This window comes from Haliotis rubra, unplaced genomic scaffold (assembly GCF_003918875.1).
Source record: "Haliotis rubra isolate DU_JTF1 unplaced genomic scaffold, ASM391887v1 Scf966, whole genome shotgun sequence".
NCBI classification, from domain to species: Eukaryota; Metazoa; Mollusca; class Gastropoda; order Lepetellida; family Haliotidae; genus Haliotis; species Haliotis rubra.
This window is the reverse complement of record NW_025767708.1, coordinates 95,608-115,637: the sequence shown is the minus strand read 5'-3', so window position 1 is coordinate 115,637 and position 20,030 is coordinate 95,608. Positions and strand designations below refer to the sequence as shown.

At 40.8% G+C, this 20,030-nt stretch overlaps 2 protein-coding genes across 2 annotated transcripts in view; one reads left to right on the top strand and one right to left on the bottom strand.

The window, feature by feature from the left end:
* Positions 1 to 20,030, top strand: part of LOC124265190 (protein mono-ADP-ribosyltransferase PARP14-like) — a 215,893-nt gene that overhangs the window by 122,877 nt on the left and 72,986 nt on the right. The gene's annotated exons all lie outside the window — the stretch shown is intronic.
* LOC124265191 (piggyBac transposable element-derived protein 4-like) lies at positions 13,754 to 16,142 on the bottom strand. The gene has a single exon (XM_046699987.1). It carries the CDS (start codon positions 15,817 to 15,819, stop codon positions 14,626 to 14,628), a length of 1,194 nt encoding a protein of 397 aa, XP_046555943.1. The 5' UTR covers positions 15,820 to 16,142; the 3' UTR covers positions 13,754 to 14,625.

Here is a 20,030-nt window from a genome sequence, read left to right as displayed (position 1 = left end):
GAGGCGCAACCTTAGAGCCTGCCCTGAACCAGTGAGGGCATGCGCCTATACCACCCTACCCCACCCTATCATGGAGTATGCCTCCACAGTTTGGGACCCCTATCAACTGATTGATGTAAATACCTTGGAGAGGGTACAGCGGCAAGCAGCCAGATTTGTGTGCAACAACTACACTGATTATGATATGATCAAGGATGTGTCACTTCAATGTTACAACATCTGGGATGGGAAACCCTTCAACTCAGGAGAGCTAGGGCCAGAGCCACCTTTTTCTACAATGTCATGAATAACATTATTCACGGAGTTGACTCCCGCACAAGAGGATCATCTAATAACGACATTGCACAAATAAGAGGGAAATCGGAATTCTTCCTACAAAGCTTCCTCCCTAGGACAATCATTATGTGGAACGGCATACCACCATCCATCGGACTGTCACCAACTTTATCAGTGTTTCAGACATCGCTCAGGGCTGAGCATGTCATGACTGAGTGAACTGTACCCCACTTTTTTATCTATGTTCGAAAATACACAAATATGTTGCGAACATACATTCGCTTTTATGAATAAGACACCACAAAAATATTTAGTCAATTGACTGTTGGTGCCACCCTGGCGGACTGCGCAGCACACACTACGCAGGAACACTTACACCCCTCACGGGGTCTGTTCCTTTAAGGGAAGAAGAAGAAGAGTATAATCCAAACGAAAGCAGTGATATTGTTCAAAATAAGATATTTCGAAGTGGCACAATATTTCATCCTTGCACGGAGAAGCGCCAGTATACATATCTGATCTTGTGCATGAATAACAGCCGCCAAGGATCCTTAGATCATCAACACAACATATGTCAAAGTCAGTTGTTGGTCGGACAAAGACATTTGGAGACAGGTCTTTTCAATCTGGTGGTCCATCTTTATGAAACAAGCAACCACTGTCTCTACGATCAGAAGAACAACTGAATACTTTATTCTGGGCAGCCTACCACACCCAACTGTGCTTTTGAGCAACCTTCCGAAGGATGGATATTAGCGCTATACAAATGTGTATATTGATTGATTGATTAAAGTAACAGAAAAAGAATATCCACTATCATTTATGCCAATAGGATATTAAATAAATTCACATTTCCTGAAATTGAATATACTTTCATGTATTTATGATAGAAAACAATAATACAAATGTCATCTCACATACAGTTCTTTCACTGGCAGCCATTCACCAGCTGGAACAAAGTCTGAAGTATTTTCATCACTTTAAATTTGTTAGATATAATCAAACACTGTCACTATAAATAATAACTGTAAACAATATATTTTGTTCAGACTTAGAACAATATTTCAAACAATTAAGATTACTCACATGGTAATGTCCTTGAAGTCCACTGAAATAAAATAACACATCTTTGAACTTCGTCCCGGAAGATAAACTGCTCAATACTGCAGTAGTCATCCCTGATCCGAGGTGTAAGTAGTAAGTTAGGAAGGAAGTAAATTGACCTCAGATTTCCTCCTCAAGTCCAATATCTTTCCAGGCATGTTTGGCAGTTTCTCAGAATTGCAGGACGATACCAATACCCGCTTCACGGATCCATGGCTGGACTTTCTTCTTGTTCCTCAGGCAGTCGCCGCTTTCCGACATGACCATTTTTTCTGTCTCGCTCACGCTATCCTCGACAGTACTTTCTTTCTCCTCTAGTCCTTTTCATTTGTTGACAAAGTCATCCATCAAGTTCGCTGATTGTCTGTTTATCTTCTTTGTTTTTTGTCAGTTTATCGTTTGTTGGCCATTCCTTCACGCTGATTTTTGTGGATTTTTGTAGCTCCGTCTCTTTTCAGTGTCCGACCGCCGTGCGAGCCCAACCTGAAGTCCGTCAAAACCTAAAGATTAACCTCACTCACTATACTGTGAGATAAACTTAAACTTAAAAAAAAAAGTATAATAACTCACTCTAATGCGAGTTATAATCTACACTAATAGCAATAACATAACTCACTATACTGTGATCGAGTTACCACCACATAAAATATTCATACATAATAGAAAATGGGTACTGAAAATATGCCAATATAACAATCAACTATCAAATACACACACAAAACCACAATAAATATATACACAAGACTTGAGATTACTAAGCTTAGACACATGAAACACAGTCCAGATCGCCATGATCTTGATCCTACAGAAAAACCACAACATGTGCGACGGCAACCACATAAGATACTGACCAAGCGACAAGATGAAACTAACCTTTAACAACCTTAATACCTTATACGCTTGGATGAACACAGAACAACTGAAGCTACACACTAGCCTAAGCAAGGGACATGCTTTTAGGGGGATTTACTCCCATAAGAACTACATCTCATTTAAACTTGTGCCAGTTATATCCGGACACTTGACGTATAACATTACCATATAGACTTGTAAACGTGTTATTTCAGTGTATAGAATAAATCATTTTTATGAAGTAAGTTTATGATGGATCTTTGTAAAATTTGACAGAAAAGTGTGAAATCATCTCTGCTCTGCACGCATAATTTCAGTTCAGTTTTACGACCACTGTTTAACTAATGACATCACATTTATCAACTTGTGTATGGTTCCACAATGCACAATCCCACAGGCCGCCATGTTAGGAGTTCACGGCACTGTACAGTTGTCAGAGTAGCGCTCGCCATGTTGACCATACACTTGTGAAAGACCATCAGTTCTGTTTAACATAAACCTGGACTCATCAGTGAACAGGCTCTGGTCCCACTGATGTACAGGCCATCTCCATTCTGTCTCGCCCAATGTAGGCGTCGTTGTCGGTGTTGTAACGTGAGAATCGGTCGCCTCGCTGGACATCGCCAAATGATCCGGAAGCGCCGGAAGCGTCAAGGCACGGTTTGTGACGATATCAGCCTTGGTCCATGGATTGTTGCCGTTGTGGCTGTTGCTGGTTGGAACCGGTACCGGAGGTGTGTGTGTCTGATCCAGTTGTCTTGCCGTCGAGTCGTTACTGGTGGTCGGCCACTGCTGAGACGGTCACTCGCGTGATTAGTTAGGTGATGTCGATGCCACAAGTTCCATACAGTGTTCTTATGGACATTAAATCCACGAGCAACTTCTCATTGTGCGGTTCCAGCTTGGAGCATTCCAAGTGCCCGCCACCACTCATTTTCAGAAAGTCTTGACATTGAAGGAGTTTACTTCTGATTCGATATTCAAAAAAGAAAGTTTTTTCTGGTAATTTAAGATTTAAAATTATAAACAAATAGTCTAAAATAACGCAGGAAAACTGCTTTTTGACAAGGCATGTTTCAAAATTTTCTGGGACGCAACCTGGAGGTTTGTGCCCTCTAGGGCACTCTATAACATTTTGCCTACACATAATAATTGGCTTAGATACACACATCAGCAGGATTTTTCCGAGTGAAAGGCAAACCAGTCTCGAACTGAACTCATATTCTTTTTATTTTGTTTTATTTTAGATTTTGCGTTTTGAAAACACAAATCATATTTGATTACCGGTAGCCAGTCAGCTGGAGGTACATTCTGCTGATCAGGAATTCAGTACTCTCAGTTGTGCTTTTCACTAGAGGAAATTCGTTTCAATCACTCAAACCTTCTTTGTTGCTTCGGAAGGATTTGGATATATCAAACTTTGGTGACTGGATAAAAAAATAGATTGTTGTATTATTTTATAATTATATCCTGACGGCAAGGTGACAAGAGTTGCACCCCTTTAGCTACTGGACGCTTCTTAAAAGTGTCTTGCGTTCATTAGAGTTACTTCCCTTGGTGGCGTTAGCACCAGAGGGCGCTGCCTTCCATTTACCGTGGCGTCCGCTGTTCGCCGCTTGCATTTATTCCTGTAAAACACGTAAAGGTGACGTACGGCGGAAGTCGGCAGGAACTGGCGTGGATCGTGGAACCAGTATGGCGTACGGGAGATAACTTGTGCGTACATGTAACGGGAATGGCTCTGACTCAACAACACAACTCCGTTGAGGCTGTAGTCCGGATTTATTACGGTAGTTTGTATAAAGAATTCAAGTCTGAAACAATGTATATGAATATATAACACTCCATCAAAATACCTATTTTATCACATTCATTTCATTGCACATTGTTCAGATGATTAACAATCACAGCTCTACCATTGAACATATAAAAAGAACTCAAAACAAATTGACATCACAAAATTAATGGTTCAGGTTCATATTAAGATCCTTAGGAATTATGGAACACATTTGGCATCTTCAAAACAATGAAACATCAACGTGTCTTACCATCTATGGGACAACTTGCTTCAAACTGGCCACATGTTGTGAGGCACCAACAAAACACCAAGAACCTAAAATATGTATGTTTTAATTAGCATGGAAATGCTAATTCTCACCAGTAAAGTAAACATACTATCTGTTTGGACTCAAACATTAATCTGAATCAATTGTAAGTGAAATTATTGACACCAACAATTTCTAACCATAGGTCAAAATATACCTCCACCAAATGCATAAATTCAGTTACAATAAATACTGAATTAACCTTTCAACAATTAAACATATTTTTGTAGTTTATTCCTTTTATATAAAACCAAGTGTAACTAACCTGTTATTCACCAAAGTCAAAATCCTCCATCCATGACTTTCAAACCACCTTGCCAGGTTGGGAGAAAGACAGCTTAGTGAACAAACTTCACACTTTCCAAATGCAACTTAATTCAACATCCAATCAAGATGCTGCACATCTTCAGCCAATAAAAACCAAGGACAAGACAGCAGACCTGACCTCATTAAGACTTGGCTAATTTGCATAGGAACTACTTTTGACCCATGACCCAGTGGTGACTATAAATAAATCATGGACTTGTGAAAATGTAAACCTTTTCACTGACAATTGTATTATTGTTTAAGGTGTTATTAATTGATTCCAAACAGGAAGATAAGACCACAGGGGCTTGTAACGCTAAAAACAGCCATCAAGGTATATACTGTCACTAACGGGGTCTTATATAGTGATAAGACCCCGTTAGTGACAGTATATACCTTGATGGCTGTTTTTAGCGTTACAAGCCCCTGTGCATAAGACAAGACATATTAAAATAGATTGCTTTTCCAGAATATTTTACTATTTGTATATTTTGTACATGTTACACACTTGTATTTGTTACACACTTGTTTTGTACTTGTTACATACACAAGCTCCAAACATGACCGTGAAATTCAAGCCGTGCCTTAGTGTTCAATGTCGATGCATGGAAAATACAATGTTTTGACACGTGAATGACAAAACGAAAGTAGGCACTACGAATGTCTGTTTCGCTATCGGTTATTGATTCCACATTTAGTCACAAGATGCCGTTATCCGCCTGTGGAAGGGCACTTGAAGCAGCAAGAAATTAGTGTTGTATTTCTCCCCGAAAGGAGTTATTGATAGCTGGCATCGCTCTGTACTCAAGTGCGAATCCAAATGAACGCCACAACTACAGGTTCATCTGGTAAGTATTTGATCGTTAACAGCAGTGATATGAAAAAGTGTTAATTTTTGCCGTCTTCAGATTCTATTGTCGATATAGATCAAAGATTGTTATGCAACACTTTCACAATCCCATTGTCGCTGTATGTGTCTACCAACAAATGGGAACTTCTACCAGTTCAGTCATAGCAACATGAATAACTTTCTGTTCTTCTTTTGTCATTGCGTATCCGTATAGCCATTTTGATATTGGAGGAGTGGAGTAGTATATTCCTATATACAATAGGGGCACGAGATCACGTCCTGCTAAAAGCTTTATTGTACGAAATAAAGCTTTTATCAGGCCCTAATCCCTTTCCGCTAGTCCAACAACTGTTTATGCTTCCTGGTTATGAACATTTTCCTATGACGCAATTGTGCATCTTCCTGGTCACGTGGTGTTCTACGACACAATTGTGATCACTCGACAGGGAGGTAAGTGTTAAATATTTTTCTTTTAACCCATTCAACACCGTAGGCCGGAAAACCGTCCAAGACGTCACCAGTCCCCAGACACCGTAGGCCAGGCAATCAAAATGATATATAATTTTAGGAACCTAACTAACATATGATTCATTTATCAAATCTGTCACTTTTCATAATGCCTGAAAAACTCTTATTAGATTTCAAATGGTCATATGTAATCGACAAAATTAGAATTATAAACTATTTTTTGCAATGTTATTGAAAAATAAGGTTCTCAGACCAGAGACCATATAATAGAGGGACGGCCCTCTAGCCAGTGCGCAAAACCATCAGCGCTACGGCTTGTACTGCGCAGCCTATCCGGAAGCTGGCTAAAACGTCTGTTGACTTCAGTCATCGATTTCGCGTATTTTCATTGCAAAGGTAAGATTTTATTTTTGTCATGTATTCTCATGCATATACTTACATTTGCAACAGTGCATTAGAGGTGTATTAGGGGTGCTAAAGCATATATTTGTCTTTGGATTTGATGAATACTGTCATGTGTGCTCGTCGTTCTGTGAGAACGTGTATAATCGGCAAAAGTCCCGATTTTGATTTTCAATAACGGATACTAATTCTCAATGCAAATCCTTAGTTACCGGGGTGTAATGAAAGAAAATAAGATAAAGATTTGTGTAGGGGCATTTATAAGTCTGTGGCGTTCGCGTCATTCTTTATTTTGGCTCGTGCAATGCGATGAAATGTGATGTTTTCCGAAATATTTTACTCCACAACACTTGATTTTCGCACGCTTTCACAAGAACAGCTTATTAATAGCATGTTTCAAATAAACATGTGAACATTTACGGCGATTTCCTCTTTTGCGTGGTACACTTTTTATATGGCTACGATCGGTATTTTATTTTTTATGATTTTTGGCGTAAACCCATATTTGCGTCGTATACTGAACATTTCAATTATCATGTAGCAGACGACATAACATTCATTTTGTTCATTAATATAACGTGAATATATATTTAAATCATTCTACAAAAGTCTCATTCACCTAATCGTTTGAAAAAAAGTACATATTTCCATTATTGTTCATTTTGATGATTATATTTGTGGAAAAGGTCCTTATTTATCATGTCCTGTCGTAGTCTGTGAATTCTCCAAGTAAGTATCGAGGTCCAAGTTGGAATCATCCCAGTGAATGAATTAAGTCGTCCATGGCCATGCCGATTGTTGAAAGAAATATTCCAGGCTTATGACGACACGCATTTCGCGAATGATACATGTTCTTCGATGTTGTCAGTTGACATGTGCAAATGAGAGATAAGATAAAAATTAAGATTATTGTAATCAGTTTAATGGAGCTGCCCATGTAATGCTTTACTGTCAAACGCAGCCGGTGAAATCCTGCTAAGGGAATTAACTCTCGGCCCGGATATTACGCAATATTGTTTACGTGGTTACCAGAGTGCTCATTTGCGAATGTCTGCGCATTTGTTGCGCAGGTGTACCGGTAGAGGGAAGTTAGCAGCAGGGTGTCGATACATGCCAGGCCGTAGCGCTGATGGTTAGTGATAAACTGTTGGGGAGGGCCGTCCCTCTATTATATGGTCTCTGCTCAGACACATGCCCCGGCAACGGGTCCACATCAGAGTTGTCAAAGAGCAACGTAACGTTGTTTCGAGATAATAATTACACAAATTGCATAAACGGAAGAATAAAATCAACGATAGTACTCATAAAAGTTGTCAAATGTACGTTACAACTTACTTTCTACCATCTTTATTGTGTGATCGTGTAATGTAATTCAAGTGACATCTCGGCTTTCGTCGCTTCGAACTTTACGCTCGGACACGATGTTTAATGCTAAAATATATGCATGAAGCATTTTTGTCACAGGTCATAACTTAGCACGATACGTCCAATAAGTTCCATAATTTACGTAATTTACGTATAGGTAGCGATTTCTTGCTTAATATGTTAAAAATAGCATTATTTTACCCCAAACTTTCGTCTAAATCTAAAAGTTTTCGTTTATGAGGACGGTATCCATTGCCTTAATATGATTGGCTGCCTTAGGTCACGTGTCTGATTTTGACTAATCACGAACCTTATAGCAGACTGTACCGAAAAAAAGCGTCATTAGAAACCAATTTTTATCCAATAAAATCGCTTCTTACATCTGTGAAAATACTCTTGGCAAGGGTTCAGTGATGTTGTTGATGTTCAGAGCTTTCGAATGATACCCGACATCAAACGATTCGATTCCCATGTTATTCATACGAAGCTTCGAAAACGGAGGTATTTTCCGTTGTTGTGTCATGTTACCGAGCGGAAAGCCACTGATATCGGGAAATAGGCGACCATACATATTATTTAAGAAATCTTTTTATAATAATTTTCTGATTACGTAAAAATGAAAAAGGCACAGGCATGTTATGACCTGTCACAAATGGAAAAAAATCACCATAGTTTTTGCTTCTTTCGTGGTTTATCTGGACATTATAAATGTGAGCGTGCATTTTCATTACAAAAATAAATATATTTAAGTTGTAGTTGTATTATTTAAATAACATTATAAAAATAAACTTCATATTTATCAACAGTTGGATTAGATCTTTTAAATGGTGTATGGGATGTAGTAGCAATAACATTTTACAAGCTTATAATTTCCTTGATAAACATAGGCTTCATCTGTGACCTTAGAGTCTCTGGGAACTCGGTGTCATGGCAGTAAATGCCTCTGGTTGACTGGTGTTGAAAGAGTTAATATGCCAGATATTGGTGAATCAGTTTATGTTGACATATTTAATGGATAATGGGAGACCATATAGAAGGACTGAATATCTCGAACACGTCAGCCAACAGGAGTACGTCTGTTTTCAAGTACAGGTCGTGGTAATCACCCAGATTCTTGCAGCCAAGTTTATTCCACACGTTAATCGCGTGCGAGTAATTGTCCTGGGTGATATCTTTCTTTTAATATGCCAGATATTGGTGAATCAGTTTATGTTGACATATTTAATGGATAATGGGAGACCATAAAGATGGACTGAAGAGGTTTTTTTTAGTGATCACTGAATTGCTACTGTTTGAGCGGTGGTAACATTGTGTTGTCAGGTATGATCAATAATTCCTCTCTGACGAAACCTCTCAGCGGCCCATCTTTCAAATAGTACAAGTTCGGTTAGTCGTCTTTGATACCCACTTTATCTATGTTGTAAGTTTTGATCGACCATGTGGCTCATGGCCCAGCCGTACAGGTTGTTGGCGTCGCGATAGAGGATATGGGTGGTGGGTTGATTCGGATTATAGTTTTTCACGTACTTGTTGTTGGCTTTCGCATAGCGTTTGGAGGCCATGGAAATCCCACCTCGCAAGCCTTTTTCGGTGCCTTTTGCTATTTACAGATTATTGTCATTTTTATTTTTCTTGGTTTCCATGGAAACGTTTTGGACTTAGTCTTAAAGAAGGGTGGGCTTCGTTTCCGGAGCATAGCTCAAAAAACGTTCAATATTTTTCAACAAGACTTGGTAGATATATCAAACAGAACCTTATGTGGTGCCTTTTTATTATTTGCAGATTTTGGGCTTTTTAATTTTTCCCGGTTTCCATGGAAACGATTCGGACTTAGTCCCAAAAGTGAGGGGTGGGCTTCGTTTCTGGAGCATGACTCAAGAACTGTTCGATATTTTTCAACAAAACTTGATAGATATATCAAACAGATCCTAAAGTTGTGCCTTTTGCTATTTGCAGATTTTTGGCACTTCTATTTTTCCCGGTTTTCATGGAAACGATTCGGACTTAGTTCCAAAAGTGAGGGGTGGGCTTCGTTTCCGGAGCGTAACTCAAGAACCGTTCAATATTTTTCAGCAAAACTTGGCAGATGTGTGAGGCAGATCCCAAAGTGGTGCCTTTTGCTATTTGCAGATATTTGTGAATTATTATTTTCTCGGTTTCCATGGAAATGATTCGGACTTAGTCTCAAAAGGAAGGGGTGGGTTTCGTTTCCGGAGCACAACTCGAAAACTTCTCAGTATCTTTCAGCAAAACTTGGCAGATATCTCATGCAGATCTTGAAGTGGTGCCTTTTGCTATTTGGCAGAATTTTTGCAAAATTATTTTTCCCAATTTTCATGGAAACGATTCAGACTTAATCCCAAAACGGCGGGTGGGTTTCGTTTCCGGAGTATAACTCAAGAACCGTTCAATATATTTCAACAAAACTTGGTAGATATATCAAACAGAACCTTAAGTGGTGCCTTTTGCTATTTACAGATTTTTGGCATTTTTATTTTTCTTGGTTTCCATGGAAACATTTTGGACTTAGTCTCAAAAGGAGGGATGGGTTTCGTTTCCGGAGCACAACGCGAAAACTTCTTAATATCTTTCAGCAAAACTTGGCAGATATGTGAGGCAGATCCCAAAGTGGTGCCTTTTGCTATTTGCAGATTTTTGTCATTTATTTTTGTCATGATTTCCATGGAAACGATTTGCACTTAGTCTTAAATCAAGCTGGATTTTAAGTAACTGTCAGATGATTTGTTCTTTCAAAGATGTGGGGTCCGGGGGGATATGTCATCTTCTGATGACTCTTGTTGCTATTTACAGATTTTTGGCATGTATATTACTCATGATTTCCATGGAAACAATTTGGACTTAGTCTAAAAGAAAATCAAGCTGGACTTTAAGTAACTGTCAGATGATTTGTTCTTTCAAATTTGTGGGGGCCGGGGGGATATGTCATCTTCTGATGACTCTTGTTTACCTCGTCCCACTGCTGGTGTGCCCTCATGCCTTGGCTGAAAAGTTGGTTGGGCATGCCCTAGATGGTTACTTCCACTTTCGTGATTTCGTTGAAAAACATTTCGCTGTCTCTTCGAAACGGCTCGTAATCCTCCACAGGAACGATCAAGAAACCTTTCATCGATCGCGACGGCACGTTCAAGTTGATGTTCCACAGCGTGTCGCTCTTGTCCTGTACGACCATCCGGTGCCGCAGGACTCGATGGACAGCTTTCCCGAGTACTGGTTTCGAATCTGTCGGGCCAGCTCCGAGCTCCAGCAAGATGTTGTCGATGGCGTAACTACCAGCATCGCCGTTCGGTGTACACAGGACTTTGCTGTACTCATTAAACGTGAGTTTGTATTCCAACCGATCGCCCAGCGCGGCCTGGTAAAATGGTGCATGTCCAGTGAGCAACTCGAAGTCGAGCGGCTCGCGAAACCGGTTTCCGTACGCTTCGGTGATGGCTTTTTTGTCCGCCGGGATTTTGTCAAGCTGGTCTTGCGTGAGTCGATTTACTGATACCTTGATACACATCATTATTACGTTCACCCTCGCTTTCCGCTGATTTTGATGGTGTTTTTTTTTATAATGGCACGACCGATGATCCGCACGAGTTCGCGTTTGTCGTTGCTGGAAGTCTATGCGATGTTAAATGCCAGGAACCATAAGGTCATTCCCGCCCAGGTTGGGGAATCGAACCAACAGCGTTTGGTTTTGATCTATCTTGTTCGGATTATTGGTGATAGTCACCGACTGACGTACGGCTTTAATGCCAAGAGGCTCTCTTAATCTTCAAAAAGGATCTAGCTTTCTTCCGTATTTTGACATTATATATATAAAAATATACACGTTTAACTCTTTCAACACCAGCCAACCGGAGTTATTTCCCTTTGACACACCAAGTTCCCACAGGCATTGAATGCCTGTACACCAAGTTCCCAGAGACTTGCCAATGAAAATATACCTCTTTCTAAAAAGTGTTCAAGTATTTTTATATTTGGGACAACACCAACATGTTTGGTATCGTTGGAATGCCACATCCATGTAGGATTTGAAAATAAATAAATTAATGTTTCTATTTCTACTGTTTTTTAATTAAAGGTAATCACAGGTGAGCAATCAGAGAAAAACAGACAACATAACAGAAAGTGAAGAAATAAATATATATATTGTCACAAAAAATGCGATAACAGGCAATAAATAGTGTCTTCTGATCTTTGGGCATCCATAGTAAGCGAGTTGATCCAGGTGTTGTACAGGTGAGACGTGTCATACAGGTGCAGAAATGCTTCACTGAAATCAAAAAATACAATTATATGTCTTTTAACAGTTGTTTGCTCTTTTGTCATATGACTGCTACTTTACTTGTTGCTATTATATTTTGCAATGGAACAACAACACAACATTTCTAAGGGGCCTTGGTGCATGCACAAGAGGTATCTGTTACCTCAGGTAAACTCGTTAGTCCAGGTAAGTAAAAAAGCAAATTTGACAGTGAGCTGAAATATATCATTATATTATCATATAGTATGCAAAGTAGATAGGCTTTATGTATTTTGCCATCATTAGATGGCACAGGTAAGTGACGTAGCTTGATTGGCAGGTGTGGAGAAGGTGGATTATCTCCCTTTGACATCACCCTTTTCTTCACCTGAAACGATATAACAGGGAATTTTATTTGTTTTTCAAATTGAATAGTTTACATATTAATGCTTTTGATATAAAGGAATATTATATTAGATTCTAGAATAATGAAGAGGTATTATTATGCAGCAGCAACTCACCTGAAAGATCATCTCATTTGCGATGGTTTGCAGGACCAAGTGAAAAAAAGACAAGAAAACACAAAAGGGCAACATAAATTAGTTTATTATCAAACATCATACATTGTCAGTGCAGATAAGAATGTTTTCCATAACTACATGGCACAGGTAAGTCACATGGCTTGATTGGCAGGTGTGGTGAAGGTGGATTATCTCCCTTTGACATCACCCTTTTCTTCACCTGAAACGATATAACAGGGGATATTTTGAGTTTTTCAAGTTAAATAGTTAACATATTAATGCTTTTGATATAAAGGAATATTATATTAGATTCTAGAATAATGAAGAGGTATTATTATGCAGCAGCAACTCACCTGAAAGATCATCTCATTTGCGATGGTTTGCAGGACCAAGTGAAAAAAAGACAAGAAAACACAAAAGGGCAACATAAATTAATTTATTATCAAACATCATACAATGTCAGTGCAGATAAGAATGTTTTCCATCACTACATGGCACAGGTAAGTCACATGGCTTCATTTGCAGGTGTGGTGAAGGTGGATTATCTCCCTTTGTTGACACACTTTTTACCTAGAATCACAAAAAGAACACATGTAAACACTTAGCAAAGGTGTAATTTGCTATCAAGTTTGTTAAAACTACATTAAAAGGGACATACCACCCCCCATACTCACTTTTTGCCTGAAGAAATGAAAGAAAAAAGAGATGAGTTTGAAAAGTAAGACAATAAATATAGTACCATATATACACAAAGAAATCTGTACAAAAATCATGACAACAGAAACATAACAAGTGTAAATATGCAATAAATATATTGTAATCAATCACAGGCACACAACCCCCCATACTCACTTTTTGCCTGAAGAAATGAAAGAAAAGAGATGAGTTTGAAAAGGAAGACAATAAATATAGTATTGCAATAAATATATACACAAAGAAATCTGTACAAAATCATGACAACAGAAACATAACAAGTGTAAATATGCAATAAATATATTGTAATCAATCACAGGCACACCACCCCCCATACTCACTTTTTGCCTGAAGAAATGAAAGAAAAGAGATGAGTTTGAAAAGGAAGACAATAAATATAGTACCATATATACACAAAGAAATCTGTACAAAAATCATGACAACAGAAACATAACAAGTGTAAATATGCAATAAATATATTGTAATCAATCACAGGCACACCACCCCCATACTCACTTTTTTTGCCTGAAGAAATGAAAGAAAAGATACTCACTTTTTGCCTGAAGAAATGAAAGAAAAGAGATGAGTTTGAAAAGGAAGACAATAAATATAGCACCATATATACACAAAGAAATCTGTACAAAAATAATTTATGACAACAGAAACATAACTGTAAATATTCAATGAATATGGATAAATAGTAATTAATAAATAAATAAATAAATAAATAAATAAATATATCAATATGTACACACACAATGATAAGCAATGGTAAATAGTGGAGATTTCATGAACAGCAGCTTTCAAACCTTTCATGCTTGTCTACAGGACAAACAACTTACCGCCAATACTACACTTTAGTGTGGTAGTTCATAAAGCATGACTTTGTGGTACTTACACACAGAGGGACATTGCACTTTGAGCACTTAATTGATGACTTTACTCGTTTGAAAGGATTGTCAGCATACTTTGTACCTGGGTGCTGTACACTATACGCAGTGTGCATCTTGACACAAACCACACACCGGGTGTCCACACTACCTGACGGCACTGGCCAGTGACCGTTCCCATCCAAGCGTTCCTGCTCCAACGATGTCTCTGATCTGGAACGACCTGGCTGCCTCCTGTCCTGGCGGTACCCTCCGATGAGTTGATGCAGCAGCTCAAGCTTGAAGGCCAGCATGTCACGCTTTCGCTTCCCATCAGGCGTGTGGTTGACGATGGTCCCTTCAATCACATAGGCATTGTAAATGGCAATTTCTCTTAACTTCACCTCAACACGTCTATACCATCTCATAGTTTTTTTGCTTTTATTTTGGCGAGTGTTCTGGTCTAACTTATCAACCCCTCCCATATACTTTCCATAATCCTTCACACATGGTGTGCTGGGAAGGATTTCCTGCGACCCGTCCTTCTTCCTCCTTTTCGTTGTCAAACCGCCTTCCTCGGGAGAGTGTGCCGTGCTGAGGTAGAAAACAGGCTTGTTGTCTTTCCACATCGTTGCAACGAAGTCCCCACAAGCCGCCAGTCGATGGTGCCTCTCTGCAGTCGGTTTGCTGCCTTACCTGACGGGAGATCAACGGTGGGGTAGCCCTTCCTGTTGGTACGAGCTGTGCCACACAGGTAGGTATCTTTCTGCAACAGATAATCACCAAGAGTACCACTGGTATAAAAGTTGTCAGTGAAGATGACATGACCCTTGTTCATTATGTTTTCACACAATTTGATAACTACCTGTCCAGCAAGGCCTAGCTTGCGGTCAATTTCAGTTCCATACTTACCAGCATAGACATCAAAATTCCAACAATACCCGGTGACGGAGTCCGCCAATACCCAGACTTTCACTCCGAACTTGGTAGGCTTGTCCTTCATGTATTGCTTGATACTAAGCCTGCCCTTGAAAGGAACCATAGCCTCGTCCACTGACACCTGCTTGTGAAGTCTGTAATGACTCTGAAAAGCTGTTCTCATGGTATCAAGAATATACCTGACCTTGAACAATTTGTCACCAGGCACAGGTGTGTCATCATTGAAATGTAAATACCTCTTGATTTGAACAAATCTGGTTCTACAAAACACTTCACTAATTGGAAATTTCAACCAAGTATAACTAGAGCCAGAATGCCAGTACATTTCATCCCTGTCAAGCCTGACAACATCCATGTACAGTAAGACACCATAGAAAGCTTTCATTTCTTCAACAGTAACATCGTGCCACTCACCTTTGTTGTTGTCAGGATCTCGGGTCCGTTTGTTGTTCGCGTTGTCATTTGTTGCCGATGTTATTTGTTCAAACACATCATCTGAATAAAACAACTGAAAAAAACCAATAGAATTGCGCCTGTCTTCAGGCAAATCAACCCTAACGGGACCAGTTTCACTCACAAATTCCTTGCGGTCACGCCCACCATCGTAATCCTTTTTCCAAACCCACATAGAAAAGTCTGGTGGAAAATATTCCATGAAACCTGCAAAATCGTCGTCGTCGTCATCCGAGTCTCCGAAAAGTTCGCGAAATTCAAGTTCAGCATCGGCATTTAGTTCAACTAAATCAAAACCACCTACATCATCAATGAAATCGTTGTCCGAAAACTCGTCGCTATCCGATTCATGACTGGCAGCCATTACGCAAGAGTGGTAAAATCAAATCGCAACGCGAAAACTCACCTCGGAAAAAGTATACCTCCCTGTTCAATTTTCCCGCGAAAAAGAAAGGAAATTTCGTCATCAACATCCCATAATGCCTCAAATCTAGTTTTAGACTGTCACCTGACCTTTTACAGCGAGAAACGGATGTAGAAACATATGTTGTTTACATCAAGACGCGCTGGCCGATTAAACGGCCTCCGGTGTTGAAAGGTATACGATTTCTGTGGCCGAATAATCGGCCTGCGGTGTCTGGGGACTCATGACGTCGTGGCCGATTATTCGGCCTGCGGTGTTGAAAGGGTTAATATAATTAATATAATGGACGATATCGAAATGACCAATTTCACCGACCAGTCTCAGCTGGACACCTCAATGTTGGGCGACACCGTTAGCAACAAACTTTTAAAGCAGGCCGTAGACGAATATTACAACGCATTGGGGCGAGATAAAAATGACATCAAACAGTTGGGACGAGACTATTCCAAGTTCGAAATTGGCAACGAAAGGACGCTGCAATTGAAAGCTCATCAGGAGGTCGATCTCATGAACAAACACACGAGAAAACCGCTTGCCTTGTCAACGTTCGCCAATCGCCGTGGCGTGAATCAACTAATCCGCAACGAATTAAACATGATAGATTACTCGAACCGAAGTCGGCGCCATGTTGGATCGAGACGATCTGAGAAACATTCAAGACGGACTCGACAACATACTGTCCTCGATGAATGAAACCCCTTACAGCATTCGCGAACTGCGGGGGTTAGACAAAGCCATGCAAACCATGCGCGGATCACGGGTCAATAACGTCGCCAAACTGAATGCTCCAGACATATTGCTTACAAGAAGACAATACGCGAACAAGCGGATGACGATGATGAGATCAGCAGGTGTCGTATCGAGGAGAGATTACGCGACTTACAAGAGGAAAGACTGGCTCGAATAGAAGCCGCTTCCACCAACCGAGAAGCCCTTTGAACCCAAATCAAGTCGCGTGCGAGAAACCATCGACTGAGTCCTCCATGAGGACACCACGTTGGCTGACAGGATTCGAACTCTGTTCCGGGAACAAGGCATTACCATTGCCAGCGTTCTTACGGCATTGGGTTTCATCATATCGACCCTGGTCGTATCGCTGACGGGTGGCAGCAGTGGCACGCCACCAACACCACCACCAAGCGGCGACATCAGAGACTGGATAAAAAAACATTTGAAATCTCTTGGCGAAGCCCTGGCTAAACTTGCAGGTAAAGCCGCAGAAGCGCTTCCGTGAATCCTGAGTAGTATTGTCTCGTGGCTGCTGAGTATGCTGTCGAAAACTGTCACGTGGCTCGGTCAAAACCTGTGGGCTTTCATCGTCGCTGTGGCCGGACTGGTGTACTGGTTGATACCCAACTTTTAATCGGTGGTGGCGATGACGAGTTCGTTGTTGTAGCCCAACCACTTTAAGGATTCTCAGTTGCATGTCGCTCGGAGCCATATACAATCCCGCGCCGAACACGTAGTCGACAGTCGACCGGGCGTATTCCAACATGTTTTGATAGCGTTGGATGGCACTCGGTAGATCAACTGGAGCAGTGATAGCATCCTCGACGTTGGACACGAACTGTTTCTGCGCGTCGTAAGCAGTCCCTTTACCCAGGATGCTGAAACGCGTTTGCGCCTGCGCACCCACCAGCGCCGACACGTATGTTCGAATCGAATCATTCAAACGTATTATACAGGCACAAGTAAACCCTTTCGACGTGTCCAGCATAAACATTTTACAATCATCTGCGGGTCCCTGCTCAAACCTCCAAACGCGGTAATCTTTGCTGTTGTAGAAAGCCATGTAATCGTCATTCCACTCGTTCATCATTGATATGACTTGTAACCCCAATCTTTCACCAGCAGTTTGCTGGCTTCCACAAGAAGCATGTTGTGAACAATGGGAATACCTAAACCATGGTTTGGACCCGGCAAACGCCAATCCGTCTTCTGATGGATTTAGAATTTGTTGCAAATTCTTTCGTATGCCCGTCAATCGTACGGATTGTTTACTGCATTCCACCCTTTATCCTGTGGAAGTGGAGCGCTGATTTCTTTGAGGATATGTCTGATCTGATAGTACACGTGAAACATAAACACAGACCTACTCAACGCATCACGCCGAGTGTCTCTCAACATCAAGCCGCACTAATTGTCGCGCACCACACGGCGAAATTGAATTGATTCTGCCAGAACTGCATCGTGTTGTTAAACCAAGCGTGCACCGTTTTCACATTCATCACCGAAACCCTGTAATTTTTAAACACATCAATAAACTGGGCTCTGAAATGTAAACCGTCTTTTACTTCGACCACGATCTTCATGTTCGTGAAATATATATCCATTTTAGGGTAAATCACTCCCGGTTTGTACATTTTAAACTTATTATATAATGTACATATATCTTTTAATATGAACGTAACACGTCCAGGAATAACGAGGGACGAGTCTGTTCAATTGATGCACACGATCGATTACATGTGGGATCAACTCGAAGTCGCACTCTGTGATATCACCTACCTACCACGATGGACCAACATCAACAGCAGCAACAACAGGCTGTTCATTAATGACAAACGTAACCACATAACTGACGGCTACTACAGTGTCTGCTCGCTCAGTGATGAAGTCTTCGAAACCCGTGGGGGCCGAACTCAACATTTACGACTCAAACGGCACAGTCGTGTTAACCAACAACGGAAAAAAACGTCTTGCGACTCTGCCGGCCGTTGGCGAGAACACTCGGGTTGTGGCCGAATGAAATACCACCGACAAACACCATCACGGGCATGGAATTACCCAACCCAGTTCCATACCGCGAACTGTGCATTCATCTTGATCAGCTGAGCATGACGGACAGCATTCAAGGCAAACGCCCTTCTACACTGCTGAGAGCCTGCAGAATCGAATCGGTTTCATCGCGGCAGTACAAGAAATTAATCCGAGGCACCATCTCGGGAATTAAACATATGCATTTTAGATATAAAAATAATTCTATTAATATAGGATACCTCAGCATAACACTGCACATACTATAATGACTGACGCTCACGGTCCAGGAACGTGATTAAGAAAATGTGCCAACCTAGCGATCTCCGACCTCGGGGGACACTCGCGGATTTGATGAACCAGGAATAGACGGTAAACTGTACGCCTTGCAACTGAAAAATAACATTTACAAATGCGGTGGATTCAGCAGTAACTTAAGTGATATCGTCAACACCACGGAGCGAACAGCAACACTCAGTACGACCTAGTCTGCAATGGTGAGGATAAATGGATAATATACCCAGCGTTCGGCAGCAAACTGTTCGACCTAGATTGCGTCGAGACTGTGGTCGTCGCTCGAAACAAGCTGTTCACTCACCAACGACAACAAATGGGGTTTGGTACAATCTCGAATCGACTGGATTCTCAACATCACGCTCGTCTCTCCTTACGTGTTCACAGAAAACAAAGACCACTACATAAACAAAGTCGTGAACAACGGAACCCTGCTCGTGGCTTACGTCTCGACGCGTAGACGCAGTGTGATCGTCAGCGCACTCTCAAGTACAATCGCCCACACGCTATCGCGTAAACCTGGCACGCAAAACGTGGGATTGCAAATGGTGTCTGAATTCGACAGCGTGGTCGACACCCTGGAAAATATACTGGAGAATTCCACGCTGATCATGCAAGTCTACCTCGGTGAACCCCCATCACGTGAAGTCGAAATGGTGAAAGGAATCAAACTCCAGTGGACTAAACAACAAGAATACCACGTTTGCTCTGTTTACGTGCAGGTGAACGCTGATTCCCACACCAGTCTGCAGGGAGTCACTGTCACCAGCGAAGACACGATATCACTCTCCAAAATTTTCCTACCCGACAACATACATTTCATGGGGTTGAAGTGCACACCTGAGAAATTATCAGAAAAACAATTGGAAACTATCTTATAACAGTAAACTTCTTTATTGCAATGAGTGCGACGTTTCGGTGTAGGTACTAACACCGTTATCAAGCAAGTGATACAACAACTGAAGCAAGGAGAATATATACATAGCTGTATAGTGAGTATATACAATTAACAAGGTTGATGTACATTGGGTATTTGATAAGTGATTACAGCAGGAGGTTGATGTACAGAGTGATTGATTGTGATTAGAGTTGGGTTTATA

What these genes read in the sequence shown, in the direction of transcription:
- LOC124265191 (XM_046699987.1), bottom strand. Translation starts at nt 15,819, where the DNA reads ATGGCTGCCAGTCATGAATCGGATAGCGACGAGTTTTCGGACAACGAT.